This window comes from Coffea arabica, chromosome 7c, assembly GCF_036785885.1.
Source record: "Coffea arabica cultivar ET-39 chromosome 7c, Coffea Arabica ET-39 HiFi, whole genome shotgun sequence".
Taxonomy (NCBI): domain Eukaryota; kingdom Viridiplantae; phylum Streptophyta; class Magnoliopsida; order Gentianales; family Rubiaceae; genus Coffea; species Coffea arabica.
The window spans coordinates 15,949,787-15,966,829 of NC_092322.1; the positions used below are offsets into that span (position 1 = coordinate 15,949,787).

At 33.7% G+C, this 17,043-nt stretch overlaps 1 protein-coding gene across 1 annotated transcript; it reads right to left on the minus strand.

Annotated features, from left to right (window-relative positions):
* Positions 1-13,853: 13,853 nt before the first annotated feature.
* Positions 13,854-16,680, minus strand: LOC113698649 (loganic acid O-methyltransferase-like). The gene is made up of 3 exons (XM_027218529.2): positions 16,530-16,680; positions 15,763-16,431; positions 13,854-14,413 (listed from the first exon to the last, which is right to left on the minus strand). The coding sequence occupies exons 1-3, from the start codon at positions 16,596-16,598 to the stop codon at positions 14,066-14,068; spliced, it is 1,086 nt and encodes a 361-aa protein (XP_027074330.1). The 5' UTR covers positions 16,599-16,680; the 3' UTR covers positions 13,854-14,065.
* Positions 16,681-17,043: the final 363 nt, after the last annotated feature.

Here is a 17,043-nt window from a genome sequence, read left to right on the forward strand (position 1 = left end):
ATTTACGTGAAATTGAGGTTCCTTTTTGCAAATAATTCTTAGATTGTACTAGTGTACAATCTTTCTTGATAAGTGGGTTAATTGTGTGATTATCCACTATTAAATTGCCAGGCGCGCAAGGAGACCTTCAAGAGGATCTCACCGTGGACACTTGAACTTCCGGAAAATAATTCTTATTGAATTGCTCGGTGAGTGTCAAGTGTGTGAACTTTGATACTTGCTTAATTGTGGTATTTGTTGAAAGTTTTAAAAATAAGGGCGGGTGCGTACTTTATCGCACTCGTTCTACTTTCAAATGAATGAATGAAATGTATTGAATGAATGAATGAAATGCAATGTTATGTCATGAATGCTTGTGTCGTTGGAGTGAACCTCCTCGACCTTCCAATGAATGGGGGACGCCCAAACTCATAGGCCGTCCTTAGATTCGAGCCAGCAATGGGCTTGGTCGGGGATTTGGACGAGCCATGAGATACACATAAGCTCGACCTAATAAGAGGTCTTGCTTGGCATACTCGTCGAGTATCGCCCTAAAAATAGACTTGTGGGCCCTTGGGGTGTACGGTGGACGGAGGGAAGTAAGTGGTGATCTACGGAAATGGAAATACCGACCCGGTTGACAGGAGGGTCAATGCGGGAAGGTATACGAATGACAACGGCAGATCGAGTGGAACTTAGCTCCTGAGAGCTACTATATCCTTGAATTGTTTCTGATTACTTTTCCTGTTTGATTGATTGATTATTGAAAAGACATGGCTTTATTTATTAAATCTGGGATTGTTATTTGACTAAGTGCTTGCATGTGTGTTCTTGGCCTCACGAGCGTTTAGCTCACCCTATAGTTTTGTTTTCCTTAACAGGACCGACTCTTGGAGAAATATGGAGAAATCATCCGTTGTAATTTTGTTAAGACTCCTGTTATATATTTTGACTAGGCCCTGGTTTGGGTTGTACTTTTGGAAATTGTAAACTTGAAAAGTTTGGGCCCTGATGTGTACTTTGAATTGAAGTCGTTTCATGATTACCCGATGTACTGGTTATACATTAAGTGACTTATTAAGCTTGAACGCTTCCGCATTATTGTATTCATGTTGCTCTCATCGAAGTGCTTAATTCGGTTTTAAATTGAATGGAATTGCTTGAGTCCTGGCGAGAGTTGGGCAGGCGTCCGCGGATACCCTTTGGTCCGCCTTAGGGAGATGTGGGGCGTCACACACAGAATAAGTTATAGTATTCAAATACAGTCCAGAAGAAAAACATAAGTAAGCATTCCGCTTTCAGTTACCAGAACCTGTTAAGGAAAACAATAAACGTGGGGTGAGCTAAAGCTCAGTGGTGCCCCAAACATGCAATCACATAAATCAAACAGCGAGTAATAATTTAATCAAATTGAACAGTTAGGAAAGCGTGTAACAGCACAAGGTAGGATACAGGGGCTCTCAGGAGCCATTTTCCACGCTTGATCAGATACCATCGCAGTTGACCCTCCGTCAACTTTCACTACTTATAGTCCATGTAGATCCACTTATTTTAATCCTAACCCGTCACCATTCATACCCCTGTCCCAGGCCCGCTCACCGACTAAGGACGTAGTATCCTCGAGATATACCCGTCACAGTAGTTGGATACAGAAGTCGAGGGATTCACCCAACGACGCAACTACATTTTAGATTTATGGTAGTTGGATACAGAAGCCGAGATACAGAAGCCGAGGGATTCACCCAACGACGCAACTACATTTAGATTTATGGTAGTTAGATACAGAAGCCGAGGGATTCACCCAACGACGCAACTACATTTAGATTTATGGATTCAGGAGAAAATGTTTTTTGCACAAGTCACCACTCGAACGGCTAGTGCGATAAAGTACACACAGCTCACTTCGATGGATCAGAAACCAATTTTTCAAATTATCACATATCAAGTCAAGAAGGTACTTTAAGCAGGTAAGCATAGAACAGGCAAGGACACTCACCCAAAAGTGAAGTTCAGAGTTCAAGCTGGGATTCAAAATTCCACGTCCTCGCTATACCCTAGAAATCCAGAATTTAAAACTATAAGTGTTGTTGTACGGTTCTTGGTTTATAAATACAAAGTTATCTGGTATATAACTAGTTTATCTACTCCAAATAAATTAACAATTTCCCTAGAGTTAAACTAGTGAAAGTGATGAAATACTTCATAGGATTTCTTTCTTTCTAGAGGTGCAAACCAGAACTTATTTGCTTTGAATAAGATTTCTTGCCAAACAAGTTTTCTGCGCCTTTTATTTAAAATTATTAAAATCAAGTTTGACCTTTAAAGTACAAATATAACACTTTCAATTTCTATTCAAGTTCCAGGTTTATAACTATAAAGGTTTATCGAGTATATAACTAGTTTATCGTTTTGAAGTAAATTCAAAGATCTACTTAGGTTGAAACTTGGCAAAAGTAGAAGAAATGTTTTTATAGTTTTCTTTAAGATACTTTTCCTTATAAAAGGTAACTAGTATTATTTTCTTGAAATAAGTCGACAAACCTCTTAATATCAATGTTAGAAAGTTACTTTGAACATTCCTCTAAAGTTACGGATTTTGCAGAAATTATCCTTAAAAACTATTTTTCCTAAAATAGGGTTTCTTGCCGAGCAAGTTTCCCAAGCTTTTCACTAAAATTAGTAAAACTCGTATTTTGGAACTTTTCCTATAGTTAACTATCCAAGTGCAAAGCTTAAGGAAAGAAAAGGAATTAAAATAAGACTTAGAGTTTTCAAAAACTATAGAACTTATTTACTATAGCTATCAAGGCTAGTTTAAGCTAAAGGAAATTATCGAGTTGGAAAGTTTTAGGCAAAACACTAGATATGGAGTTTTATAATATAATACTAGCTGGAAAAATATTTTTTGATTAATTTGATCACAGTTACTCGAGTTCGCAAGGTCGATACAACTTCCACAGCTCCGATTCCGTTTCGAAATCATAATATGGATCAAAATATGGCAAAAATCACATATCAAATTACTAGGGCTTCGTCAATCATTAGCCCTAGATTTCAACAAGTGCATTTCTGAATAAAATAAAATGATCAACCAAGGCTTCATCAATCATTAGCACTTGGTTTCAGCAAGCCCATCATAAGCAAATAAAAATAAAAGTAAGGCCTCCAAGACATTCCAGTAATTAACTTTCATCATCCAGTAGTACTTATAAAGTCATTCAAATGGCCAAGGGTTTCATCAATCATTAGCTCTTGACAACCAATACACACTTTCAAATACCAATTCATTCAAAACAAGAACAAAAACTACAACCAACTTGAGATCCAAATGATTCCAAGAATCTAAAATATCCATTAAACTTTCCACTTTTATTTGCTAGAATCACTATACATATAGATTATAATCTGTCCAAACCAAGCTAAAGCAAATAATACACAAATCCAGCAAATAAACTCACCAAAAGTCCCAACCAGTTCGGTCATGCTGGAAAAATATTTTCCTTCAAAAATTGCTTTAGTTCATGTTCCACAAATCAAAACAATTATGAAAGTTATACTGTTGTAGAATAGATTTTTAAATACTATCACATCCCAGAAGACACTTTTCAGAGATTCAAATTACAAATGGCCAAATATTCTATCCAAGTCAAGAATTCTGTTTCCTGAGGAAACAGGACATTCAAACAGGACAGCCTACTTTGAGGAATCACGGACAACAGTACAAATGGAGGAAAAATATGAAATTTCTACAAAACAAAGGCCCATGACTCTAGTTTCAAATGCCACTGACGGCACCTCAATCGGATTTTCCTACACCAAGATATAAGCATTTTACTGAGACTGGTCAGAGAAATCCGAAAATCTGGAAACTCATTTTTCACTTGTGAAAAACTCCTTTTCCTCTTTGAAAACCATAAGACTCTTATTCAAACCATCATACATTTAAGTATGACATTCATACCAGCATATATCAAAGCAAATAACGCTTAATTCCCATAAATTATTCCACCAAAAAGTCCCCATAAATCTGTCATCAGCTAAGATAAAATTTGCCAGCAATTGATAGTTTATTTATATCGCTTTTGTTCCTAGTTTTCTTCAATTCTTACCTCAGCTCAACATGCAACAGGTGATTAGCAAGCCTCAAGCAAATCTTAAACATCCAATACGAAAATCTGAATTGAAATTCGAAAACAAAACTAGTTAAATGCTCACTTCCTTCTCTCGACCAAGCTGGAATATTTTGCAGCAGAAAATTTCCCTCGGTTTCAATCCACAATTCAACTTTTCCTCAGATTTTCTTCCATTAAGCTTCACTTAATACTTAAAGCTAACAATCTATATGCAATTCATAACAAAATTTTCCACTTGACAGCAATTACAAATGCAAACAAACATGAAGTCTCTCGGCTATTCCAGAAAATTTCCAGCAGCTAAGTTAGACGCAAATCTGGATTTTCTTCAGCTGAAACCTTGTATTAAGTACTCAAAACCAACATGCATGACTAATTAATGGAATTACTATCAGCTCTGGTTTAAATCAAGTTCGGACAGCAACTACTATCATCCACAATTCCAGAATTTTCCAACAAGTCTCGGATGAAACATGCATGTAGCAGATTCGGTTTCTTTTTATTTTATTTCTCTTGCTTAGCCGGTCTGATAATTTCATGCAAAGCTTAACCTTCTGATTTTAATTAGTCAAGCACCTACCCAAGTGAAAGTCAACCATTTTCCAGCAAATTTCCAGAAACAAGCTGCAATTCCAGCTTCAAACTTTCGACAGCTTTAATTCTTTTCCAAATCAGATTTCTTAAGTCACAAATCCTCATCTAACCTCACAAGCACCACATGCAAGTCCATAGCTGACCTCACTTGCCTATAACCAACTAATTTCAGCTCAGAAGTTACCTCAAATGGAGCTCACACACACGGTTAGCAGCAGAAATAATCCTCCTCCCTTCGGCAGCCCAAAAATGCAGACCACTAGCTCTCTCTCTCCCTTGCTCTGGGTGGCGGCTGGAATGGAGAAAGTTCAGCCCTCAGTCCCTTCACCAGCTCACGGTTAGAAGGACGATGCTCAGCTAGACTCTCTCCTCTCTCTCTAGTTTGCGGACAGAAAGGAGCAAAAGAAATTAAACAGCTCGGTTCTTGCTCCTGTCGATGATACCGAGACAAGGAGTGATGTGAATTGAAATGGTATTATGAAGTGTTGGAGTTGCCGAAATGAGAAGCTAAGCCGTGGATGAGGAATTGCAGTGGTTTCGGTGGAGTTGTGCAGAGGAAATGAGATTTGGTGAAGAGTGGTATCTCGGTATCAAGAAAGAAATGGTTTGCGGTTTGCTTGTGCCGAGAAGAAATTGGAATTGCGGTTTTAGATTGTGAAATAGCATGTGAAATAGAGCAAATGGTATTGTGGTGCCGTGGTTTACGAGAAAGGATTGCGTATAAGAATTGGTTGCGTATCGAATTGATAATAGATGCGGTGATTGGACTTGCGGTCAGAAGTCTTGTTTGGTTTGCATGGAATTGTAAGGGTATTTTAGTCTTTTCACTTTGCTTCCTAACCTCAACTTAATTTCTCAATTCCGACTTAATTCTAAAAATTATCCCCAAGTGTGATTTGAACGTCTAATCATATCCTAATATAGCTAAACCATTTTTATCGAATAATAATCGATTAAACTTGAATATTAAGGTTCCTAGTAATTCTTATATTATTTAGCGATTGAATTAGTTATTAGAATTTCCAATTATTATATCTCAAGAATTAGAGTTAATCTAACTCGAAATTTATCGTTTTAGTAATATAAAGTCAAGTGAAACAATAATTTAATCCAAGGGTGTCAGTTTGCACATAAAAATTATTTTTACGCACTTATTGTGAAAACAAAGAAGGATAAGACTATAATTATCGAAATTTTCACGTCTTAAGTATGTTTAGTATATTAGTATCATATTTATCTAAAATTCATTGGTTTTCATTTTAACGCGGAAATTCCTATTAACATTTAACATTATTAACGATTAAAACTAGTTATCGGAAATCAAAGAATTTATTTTAAAGTAATAGAATTAATCCAACTCAAGAAATATTAATTTAGTATAGCAAAACTGAATCATTCAATATTGGCACAATTATATTATTTATTACATAGAAATTATCTTTACACTTTTATTTCAAAACAATTAATTACAATACTAGAATTCAAAGAAATTAATTATTAGATCAATGAAATAGTTTACCATTGAAATATGAAGTTAATGTAACAAAACTAAGAAGTTTAGTAGTTTAGCACAATTCTTTTATTTTGCACCTAACGTTTATTTCTACGTACATATTTAAAAACAATTGGACTTAGTGCTAAAATTTATTAAAGAATTAAAATGCAAATAAAATATGCACTGATATTTATATGTCTATTTTCAGGGTTCTCACATACATTTTTTTCTCACATGAATTATCCACAAAATTCTGGTCCTTAACACTCAGAAAGTACAAAAGGATCATCTATTGATACATTAGACTAGCAGCACTATTTTGTCATATAATAATCAAAACCTCGCTGGGACATTACGTAAATGTCAAAACATTAGTTTTTATGTTTTACAATAATTATTCATAGTTTGGCAAAATCTAATTGGTACATAATGAAAAGTCAAATTTTTTTATATTTTGCATATTTGGAGAGGCCAAAAAATATCTAAAGAAAATCTTGTGGGGAAATTCGCTGTCATTAAATAGCTTTTATATATAAAAAAGAGTATAAAATTGGAATATATTTGAAAGCTATTAGAATGGAATAAATAGTTACAAGAATAATGCAAGGCAAATTATTTCCATTGCGTAAAAGCATAAAATTTGAGTAAACCAAAAAAAAAGTTTGGAGTAAACAAAGTTAGAAGGAAAAACCTATTAAATGTTAAGGGCTTCAATGTCACATTGGTAAATAGGATGTCTATTGTGGATATGATGGGTGGATTTAGCCCGTTCGTTGATAAAAAATATCCTAATAAAATTAAATGATATACTATCAGTCCTGATGAAGAACCTATATATTAATAACATAATTTACATATTTACATGTTGCATATTCCACATTTATCCATCCGAATCGTAGTTAAGCTAGAAATCCTGAAATCGTGGGCAAACTAGTGAGATCCAAAAGGAGAAACACTAAAGTCAGAAACCCCCCTTAGAACTTAAAAAAGTATGGAATAGTGTAGACAATGTATAGGTAGGGCTGCAAACGAGTCGAGCCGAGTCGAGTTTTAGCCTTATCGAGTCGAGCCTTAACTTAATTTCATCGAACTCGAACTCGAACTCAAGCTCGACGAGCTAGTAATTTTGAAGCTCGAGCTCGACTCGATTTAAGCCGAGCTTGAGCTCGAAAAAAATAAAAATAATTATTTTATTTTTTAAAAAAATAAATAAAATAATATTTTTTCTTAATAAATAATAAAATATTAAGGATATTTATGTAATTTTACTATTAAAATAAAAAAAATATATATATATATATTCGAGCTCGCGAGCCGAGTTTAATGTTTTGAGCTCGAGCTCGAGCTCGATTTTGACTCGACCAGCTCGATCTCGACTCAAGTTCGAATCGAGCGGCTCGATTCATTTGCACTCCCAGTATAGGTGTAGTCAACATGATGATGCTGGATGGTTTCATTGACTTCACAACAATGAAGACTAGGCACATATTTCCTTTCATTACAAAACAAAAAAAAAATAAAGAAAAGAAAAGAAAGGAAGACTAGGTACAGTATTATTTGCAAGGTTTGGAATCCCCAGAGTCTTGAAATGATCAGACACTCTGCCCAAAGAGGTCTCGTAAAATGCTTCTTGTGATAAATTATGGAGGTTTGGAAACCCCAAAATCTAGAAATCAAACACTTTTGTGTAAAACAGGTCTCCTAAAATGCTTCTTCTGGTGATCATTCTCCGTGCTAGTGGTGAATTACAAGGAAATGCTTGCAGATTAGGGAATGTCAAAACTCAAGAATACAAGTGACTCCTGTGATTATGGAATGTAAAAACTCATGAGTAGATTAGGGAATATCAAAACTCATGAATACAAATCAGTCTTGTTGCTGCCCCCGTGCCCTCAATCTAGTGAGGCCAATACAAAAAGTAGAGTAGGAGATGGGAATTGATAGGCATACGGTGCATTGGTTCAGAAAATTGGCTTCAGATATCCGATTCTGCTACCACAGAAAATCACGCGATGGAAGAAAAAGAAATACGTCCAATTAGAAGTCTGATTTGAGTTTTGCTCTATAAAATAAGATTGCAATTCCAATTAGTCTCTCCCATTCCCCTTTCCCCTCCATCTAACTTTTGAGTTATGAAGAAGTTATTAGTTAGTTGATCTACATAAATATTATTTTTAAGGATATTACTATGTTTGTTTTTCATTTTTTTTTGGTTAAATAATATCTCTTAGTGGTTAAACAGTGCATTTTTTGTTTAATTATTTCAATTTTCATCTACCAAATGTCCCATTCAAATACTTGATTTTGCATCCTCGATCATTCCCTTATCATCCACAATAAATAAAATTGTACATATCTACATAGGATCCATATAAAAGTATAATATAGACATCTATTCATTTAAGCATCTTGATGTGAAAAGGATCACAGTTAAGATCTTGAAAAATAATAAAATAAAAAATTGGAAAAAAAAAAAAAAGAGTTTCACCCGATTCTAGCGCACTTCCCATATACATTGCACATGCATCGTTGATACCTATACTCCAATGTCCCTCTCGACTGTGAATTATTTTTTATTAGTAGACAATATCTTTTGTGTTTTTTTTTCTTTTCCTTTCCAAAATTCCATTTAAGTTAAGAGTTTGATCCTCTCACCTATGTGCTTAGGTAGGGAAAGATATAAGGGTTGCAAGTTGCAACCTCGGTTAGGTCATTCTTTCAAGAAGAAGGCTCCATTGTTATCCTTTCCCTTTTTTTTTTTTTAATGGCCTGCCATCTCTTTTCATACCGTTTCTATCCCTAACTGTTAGGTACTATATATTTGAATTGTGAATTGTACCCTTTCTATCCCTAACTGTTAGGTACTATATATTTGAATTGTGAATTTGACAATAGGGAAAATTCTAACAGTTTTCCTTTGACCACTGGATCTAAGTTCTTCATACACATAGATCATCTTGTGTGCTTTACGTGAAGCAATATCAAGTCTAATAGAGTTACTGTTCCTCTAAGCTTGTTCTACTAAATTTCTCCACGCTTGAATTGTCTGCTTTTGAGCAGACTAAGCCAGCCATAGATGGTTAACCTTGACAGGTCAGTGGGGTGTCACTAACATTTTTTTATCTTCTTTCAGATCTAATTGATTATGATGATTTGATGATACTATTAAACCTAAGTTAATTACCTATCATTAAACTACTACAATTCCTCAAAATCTATTTACTATAAGATCTAGATGCATTCTTTACTTGGTATAGATGTTGTTGCAACAAAAATACATACTTGGGCAATAGTTTTTTTTTTTTTTTTTTTGTAAATTAATACATAGCATGAGGAATCACGTGACACTCAATTATAATTGCTTTTTAGATTACTTATACCCAAAAAAGATGAATATTTTTGGGGCTCAAAGTGTTAATTCTTTTGTGTTATAAACAACAAAACAAAGGTTGTTTAGACTGTAATATATCATTAGTTCCACTGAATTTAAGGATCAAACAAATAATGGAATCATACCCTAGGCACATACCTCAACAACTCAAGTTTATATGGTGCCAGTTTATACCAAGTAAGTACTACATTTTATCATATCACTCTTGATAGAGTGAGATTATTTTGTATTATATTTGTAGTGTAGTTTTCCTCTGCTATTAGTGTGGATATCTCTCTTTGTGGAGTTGAGTTTACTACTAAATTAAAGGCATGAAACAAGTAGAAGGCGAATTAATATTCGAACTGGTGCAACTTGCTGAATTGGAAACTTTTGCACAATTTGCCTCTGATCTCAATAAAGCTACTCAGAATCAATTAGCAAGAGGTCAAGATTGTATAATTATTATTATTATTTAGTCAACGTTAATGTTCACCTTTTAAAAAGATAAGGGATAATTTCAAAAACCTCCCCTGAGGTTTTTGACAATTTCACTAACCTCTCTTCAGATTTGAATAATTACACTAACCTCCTTTCATGTAGTAAAATGACTATAATATCCTTCACTTATAAATAATTCCTACAAACAAAAAAACTCTACAATTACAACTAGTCTTTTATTCTAAAACAACTGTTGCCACACAAACTAAACTCTGAGTTCTATCTTTCTGACTCTTTCTCCTACCTTCTTTCTCTTACATCTCTTTTTTCACAAATAGACACACTCTCTCTTTTTTGTTTTCTTTTTTTTTTTTATAAGTATTATTGAATTGAAATTACAAAATGACAAGTTGTCGGATCATATTTGTTGTCAAGGTGAAAAAGATGGCGGTCATACAGAGTACATACAAGAAAATAAAAATGATAGCTAAAAAGGAAATGTGGATTAAAGAAGGTTATGATATTATACCAATTATATAAAAAAGAATTTTGAGATATAAAACTATAATCAAATTTGCCTAGAGACATGGGATGTGGTCTCTAGTGTTACTTTTAATTGCTCTGTGTTGGTATTCTTGGTAAATTACATTATTTTAGTAACAACAAGGTTAAATAGTGACATTGGTCAATTCAAACATTGAATTAGGCAAAAAAGAAATGAGGCTAAATATTAGGTTGAATGCAGACTTTAATTGTCACAGTTGATCTGCATGGGAAGCTTTGGGGCGGCAATAGTAGGCTATAAAATTGTAAGAATATGGGAATTAAGGTGAAGTGGTTTATTGAGTTCGTTAGGGTGATGGTTATGTCGTTTACAATAGTTGTAATGTAAAAGAAATTTATTAGTTTGTTTTTCCCCATTCTAAGTAACAAAGGGGTGTTTTAGGATTTTTGAAGAGAAAGTTAACATATTGGGTCTATATTGTTACTGAAATGCTAATCATAGGGGAGGTAGGTGTAATTTTTTAAATTAGAAGGGAGCTTCCTACAATAGTCAGAAACCTCCCCTCTGAAATTATCCCAAAAGATAAAGATGGTAGTCATTCATTTGTAAACTCTCTAACGCTTTTGCTTCAATTATTAATTACAATTTTTGAAGAGAAACTGAAAAATGTATGTTTTTTTGGTCATATGTAATTGTTCGCGCGAATTTCTTGGTAGGGTTATTTTATTTAAACCGAGGTGCCAAGATTTTGGGGTTTTTGAGGGTTTAAACAGAGGCTTGATGGCCGCTAGTGGCTGAGGCATCAGCCCTGCTGGAGTGGAAGAAGAAGGAAAAAGAAGAAGAAGAAGAAGAGAAGGAAAAAGAAAAGAAAGGAAGGAAAAGACAAAATGAATGGGCTAATGTTTTATTTTTTGGTAGGCCCCATTTTCAGTTGGGCTAGAGGTTTCCTTTTCTTGGTTTTAATCTGGGCTTTGGGGAAACTTTTTTCATTTCGGCTTGTTTCTCTTTTAATAAAGATAGCCTGCATTTTTCTTTTGGGCCGAAGGCGTCCAACCCAAGCAATTAAAAATAAATGGCCCAGAACCTTTCTTCTTGCCCAAATCAGTAACCAAAATTTTTATTTTAGCCCCTGATCTTTGGAATAGTTTTATTGTGACCCAAAAATTTTAAATTTATTTCATTTAGGCCCTTACTTTAATTGTAATTTGGTCTCTGAACTTTATCTTTATTTAATTTTGACCCCTAAATTTTAAGAAATTTATATTTTTGACCCAAAATTTTCTAGTTTTTTCAATTTAATCCCATATGACTTTTTGACTCTCTTTATTACAATTATTTCTCTTCTTTAATAGCTAATTATGTTACTTTTGAATGTATTCAACTTGTAATTTTAGAGGTCCTTAAGTTTCTTTATATTTGATATATTAATATGAATTTAGTACTTATTATTATTATTATTATTATTATTATTATTATTATTATTTTCAATTAAATTGGTGTCATAATTCTATTGTTCATTTTGAGCATAAATAGGGCAACTTGGGTCCATTTAGTCACCACTTCAAAAAAAAGGTATTCCTATTATTATTTCAATGTCAGTTATGTGCTTTTATGTGCTCCTACGTGCTTCTATATGTTTATACATTTTTACATGCTTTGTTATTTATTTAATTCAAATGTTTATTTAAATTTTCTTATGTTTGTTTAGTTAATTTTATAATTATTTGGGAGGTGTTTAAATACCTCAAGATGTAATAGATAGGTAATATTTTGTAAAAAAAATTGTAATTAGATAGACTATTGTAATAGATAGAATAGATAGGTTTATTTTCTTATATTTTCCCATTTTAGATTGTAGTCAGACTCCCCGTTATAATAGATAGGTTTTGCGTGTTTACGTGTTTATGTGATTTATGTGTTATGTGCTTTATCCGCTTTCCTTAGGTTTTTTACATCTAGATATTATGTTTTATGTGTTACATGCTACGTGCTCTTATATGTTTATTTGTTTTAATTTATGCCTTATTCGTTTTATTATGTATTATTAATGCATGACTTCACCACACTAGTCCAACGCTAGTTGTGGCTTCTCTCTCCGCCTACTTGCTAGTCTAATGCTAGCAAGGTCTTTTACAAATGGATTAGTTCAACGCTAGACCCTTAAGTCGTTCACGCATTAGATTTATTTTTTGTGTGACATTCATTACATTTTCATGCATTTTTTGTTTTAGGATATTTTCTCATTTGCATGATATTGCCTATTATATTATCCCCCACCCTATATATGTATTAATCATATCATTTAGGATTACATCTCATTTAAGAAATTGTAAAATAAGCTCGTTCATTTGCTTATTTAGATTAAAAAAATTTATCTTTTGAACATGGAAAATGGGCAATTATAACATTTTAGTTTAAATACCCCGTTAATCCCTACACAGGAAAACTATGTTACGAGTTTTTACTTCCCATACCCATTATATTGCACTCCCTATTCCTTGATCACTTATATTTATATATATAATTTAATTTTCTTTTCTTTTGAATTTCACTTTTGCATACTTGTGATCCTTTCAAGGGATTATTTTTTGCCTTCGCAATTAATGTGATCGATATCAATTAAACCATTGAATGGACATTTTGTCCATTTCAATACTTTCTATAAATTTAGACTTGCATCCATGTAGGAAACATCCAAATGTGATAAATTTAAGGGTTAGATTAGAGAAATTCTAGCTAAATCACGCAACAAGCTTAGATTTGGTTGAAAGGATGCCTTAGATTTGAGCTGATCATACCTTTGCCTTCCGTTTCTTCAATCGTGACTGTCGAGTTCATTTTTCTCTTGTTTTCGAAAATCGGGAGTTGTTGAAAAGGATTTTATATATTTTTTATTTTTATCAAAAAATATTTTTTTTGGTGACTTGGTACACCCAAACTCAATACCAAGTGGCGACTCCTATTTTTCTTAAAAACCCTTTTAGACTAAATTTTGGGTCCAAACTATCGCATTCTTTAAAGTTCCATTTTAGGCCTTTTTTCACTTATTTTAAAATAAAAATCACATCTTTTGTAAACATGCTTTTCATCGCGAAAAATGGGGGGTGACAGTCAATTCTAAAAAATCTAAAATTGTGTTTAATTTGGCTTCTTTATACATTGTTTTGAGTTCACATGAGCTTTTATCGAATTGAGCTCGATTGAATTTTTCACATACAAATTTGTCCCTTAAATTAGTAAGAAAATATTTAATCAAATCATTAGAAATATCATATGTGGTTATTTGGGCCACACAAAATATATATTCTAACATGATGTCGTCAACCAAGCTTATAGTTGGACAATAAGATACGTGAGATTTTATTCTTTGTTAATCATCCATTATAAGTTCTTTTTTATTCATCCATTACAATGGATAGCTTCTAGATATGATTGATTATGCAAGCTAATGCTCCACAGTCAGGAGCAGCTGTTTCAAAGCCATTTCTTGGGTTGCCCTTCGGCAACTAACAACGCCTGCACAATCCATAAGGTCCACTAAACTTGTTTCATGTTCTCAATTTTCGCTTGAGGAGGACAAAAATAACAACCATATCCTGATTCTCAGGGTTAAAGAGAGAGGAAGACTCTGCAAGTTTCTGCGTAAACAGTTCAAACAATTCATCCATGATATCACTTCCAAATTGTTTCACTAGAAGTCCCTCTAATGCAGCTCTGAAGTACAAAGCAATTCCACTAGGGTTGGAGAAAACCACATGCTTTCCTGGAATGCTTAATATCTCCAGTCTCTGAACATTTAGATGTTCATTTGCCTTCATCAGGGTCTTTATCTCATTAGGAGATGGGAGATATAGTGGCAAGTTGAACATATCCACTTTCAATTCATCGACCAATCCCTGCAATAGGTGCATCTTAGTATTTAAAGTACTTTTTTTTTGTTAGCCAAAACTATGGTCGAAATTCGAAGATAAACTTCGACCAAAACTCATTCTTATATAGTATATGAAAAATAAAGAAATTGTAAAATTAAAAATTCCTACTCATGGATTTGCAACTGCTATTTTTAAGCTGAAGACATGTTTCAGAAATTATGGAACATAGTTAATAGCTTACTCGTGACCAAGGAGGTATTCCATTCATTCTCTGCCATTGGTATATTATGCCTGATTTGGTTGATTTCCTGTATCCATTTTGTTTCATCCTGGATATTTTTATTAATCAGAAGAAATGTTGGAAAAAGAGATTGGTGCCTTGTTGTGACGCTTTTGGGCCAGCCTTAATTATCCGGTATGATTTCTATTCTGTCCATCTTATGGAACATATGAAGCTCACTTCCATCCAATACTTTGTACCTTTTTATTTCAGCGAAATAAGTACATAAGTTTAGAGGGTAAGGACTTAATATCAAAATAATGTCTTATATTTGCAAATAGGAATGAAAAACGAACGAAACTATATATTATACTTGAATTGATGTTGAAATAGTAAAAGCTAATTTGCGCTTAGTTCACCAATTAATCAAACCAAACACAAACAATATTTTGTATCCAATAAAATTTCAAATTTGAAATCGAGCTTGGCTGACTTAACATAGTATATGAAATTTATATGTGAAAATTTTAATTGAGTTTGACTTGATAGAAGCTCATCTAAATTCAGCGTAATAAATAAATGAATTAAATTTAAGTACAATTTTAAACTCTTTAGAATAGATAGACAAGTTTGACAACTTGAGTGCTTGGCTCAATTAGCTTCATTCATAACCCTATTTGCAAGTAAAAATTTTGAAATTTTTTGTGGGGCAAATGTAAAATGTCAAAAATATTTCCACAGAATACCAGATTCTCAATGTTCAAGCTTGGGGAGAAGGGCAAGTAATTAATATCAGAATAATTTCTTAAGGCTAAATTATAATACAAATAGACTTTTTAAAATTCATAAGAGGGAAAATAAAATTTTTAAAATTCTTGAGGGGGTGGCTGCCCCTCCCTGCAAAGATCCGATCCAATAAAACTCTTGTCTCGCAGGTTCATAGAAGTGTTAAAAAAGAATTGCAAATGTCATTTGAATTAAAAAAAATGAATAATTTAACTATCTAAAACTATTTAGGATATATTAGATGATAATTCGAATTTAATATTATTCAAGTGATAAAAAAATCAATATTCTATGTTGCATCCCTGCATTGAGATGTATTCACATAGAGTTCTTAGTTGAAGAAGATCTGAAACTAATGAAATCTAACCTTCTTAGCCAAGTCCATGAGGCAAGATCCTAGAACTTCAAATTCTTTCTCTGTGACGATAGTTGTCTGAGATTCGCGGATGGCATCAGGGACAGCAGGAATAACAAGGGCCATCAGCCCTCCATCGACTAGCTCGTGTGCCCTTGCATTCAGAAATGACTCCAAGTCATTTGCAAATTGAGATGCATAAACCTCAAGAACTTTCTTTTTGGCCCCTCCGTGGTGAATCTTTCCTTTGTTCCATGCAGGGGACGTGTTGTCTGTAACCTCTTTTGGCACATCTGAAAGCCAGTGAAGTGCGCAAGATGAGTGAGCAAAATGAAGGGATGCCTTTGGGAGCAAAACCTTGTGGAAGTCACCAGGCACTCCAGCTGCAAGGTAGTGTCTCTCTGGCGGAAGTGAAGCAAAAAGTGTGTTGAAATCATTAGATATATGGTCATTAAAAAAGACTTGAAACTCAGGGACTTCAGATGCTAGTCCCTCTTTTCTGAGTTTTTCCTCCAGGGCTTCTCTTATCACTTTCATGGCCACAAATGTATTTGGTCCTGTAGAACAGCCAAAATCTGCTATGCGAAATGGATGCACAGAGGTTGAAGAAAGTTGCTTGACATCAAGTTCTTTGTCAATCTCTTCTTTGATAAGTTCTTTTGCAACGTCTACTGCTCCTCTCTGCCACAAAAAAACAAAAGAAAATAAATAAAATCTTTACGTAAGTCTTATAGACCTTAGACATTTATAATGAGGTAATTGCAGTTTAAACTAGCAACCTGATAGGATGAGTTTTGGGCATAGCTTTGAGGTCCATTTCCTCCATTCATGGCATATACTTGAGGCATTTTTTCTATCTATATCTCTTCTCTTACCATGTCTTGATGCCTCTGCCTAGATGGTTTAATTTATACTAGGCAGAGGCTTAGGCTTAAGTGTTGTCTTTTAGCCCTTTAAACGACGGGCACTTCTACTAATAAATAGCAATCCTAATCTACCAACTAGATAAGAGAACAACTCAAGATCTCCATTGATGCCAAGTGTCAAGGTTTCATTTGACCGACTAGATAAAAGAACAACTCAAGTTCTCCATTGATGCCAAGTGTCAAGGTCTCATTTGAGGAGACAAATTTCATTTCTTTATTTTGGACATTAAAGAGAGAGAAATGTCTATTTGAGCCTTGGTATTCAAGTTCAAAGGCCTAATAGTTCCTTACTATTTAGGGGCTAATTGGTAAAAATAGTTTAATTATTTTCATTTGATTCTTTTGTTTGGTTTTTAGTTGGTGAGAA

Coding starts and splice junctions, on each gene's coding strand:
- LOC113698649 (XM_027218529.2), bottom strand. CDS start 16,598: ATGCCTCAAGTATATGCCATGAATGGAGGAAATGGACCTCAAAGCTAT. Junction 16,432..16,529: donor CCCAAAACTCATCCTATCAG/GTTGCTAGTTTA, acceptor TTTTTGTGGCAG/AGAGGAGCAGTAGACGTTGC. Junction 14,414..15,762: donor TCATGGACTTGGCTAAGAAG/GTTAGATTTCAT, acceptor CACCTATTGCAG/GGATTGGTCGATGAATTGAA.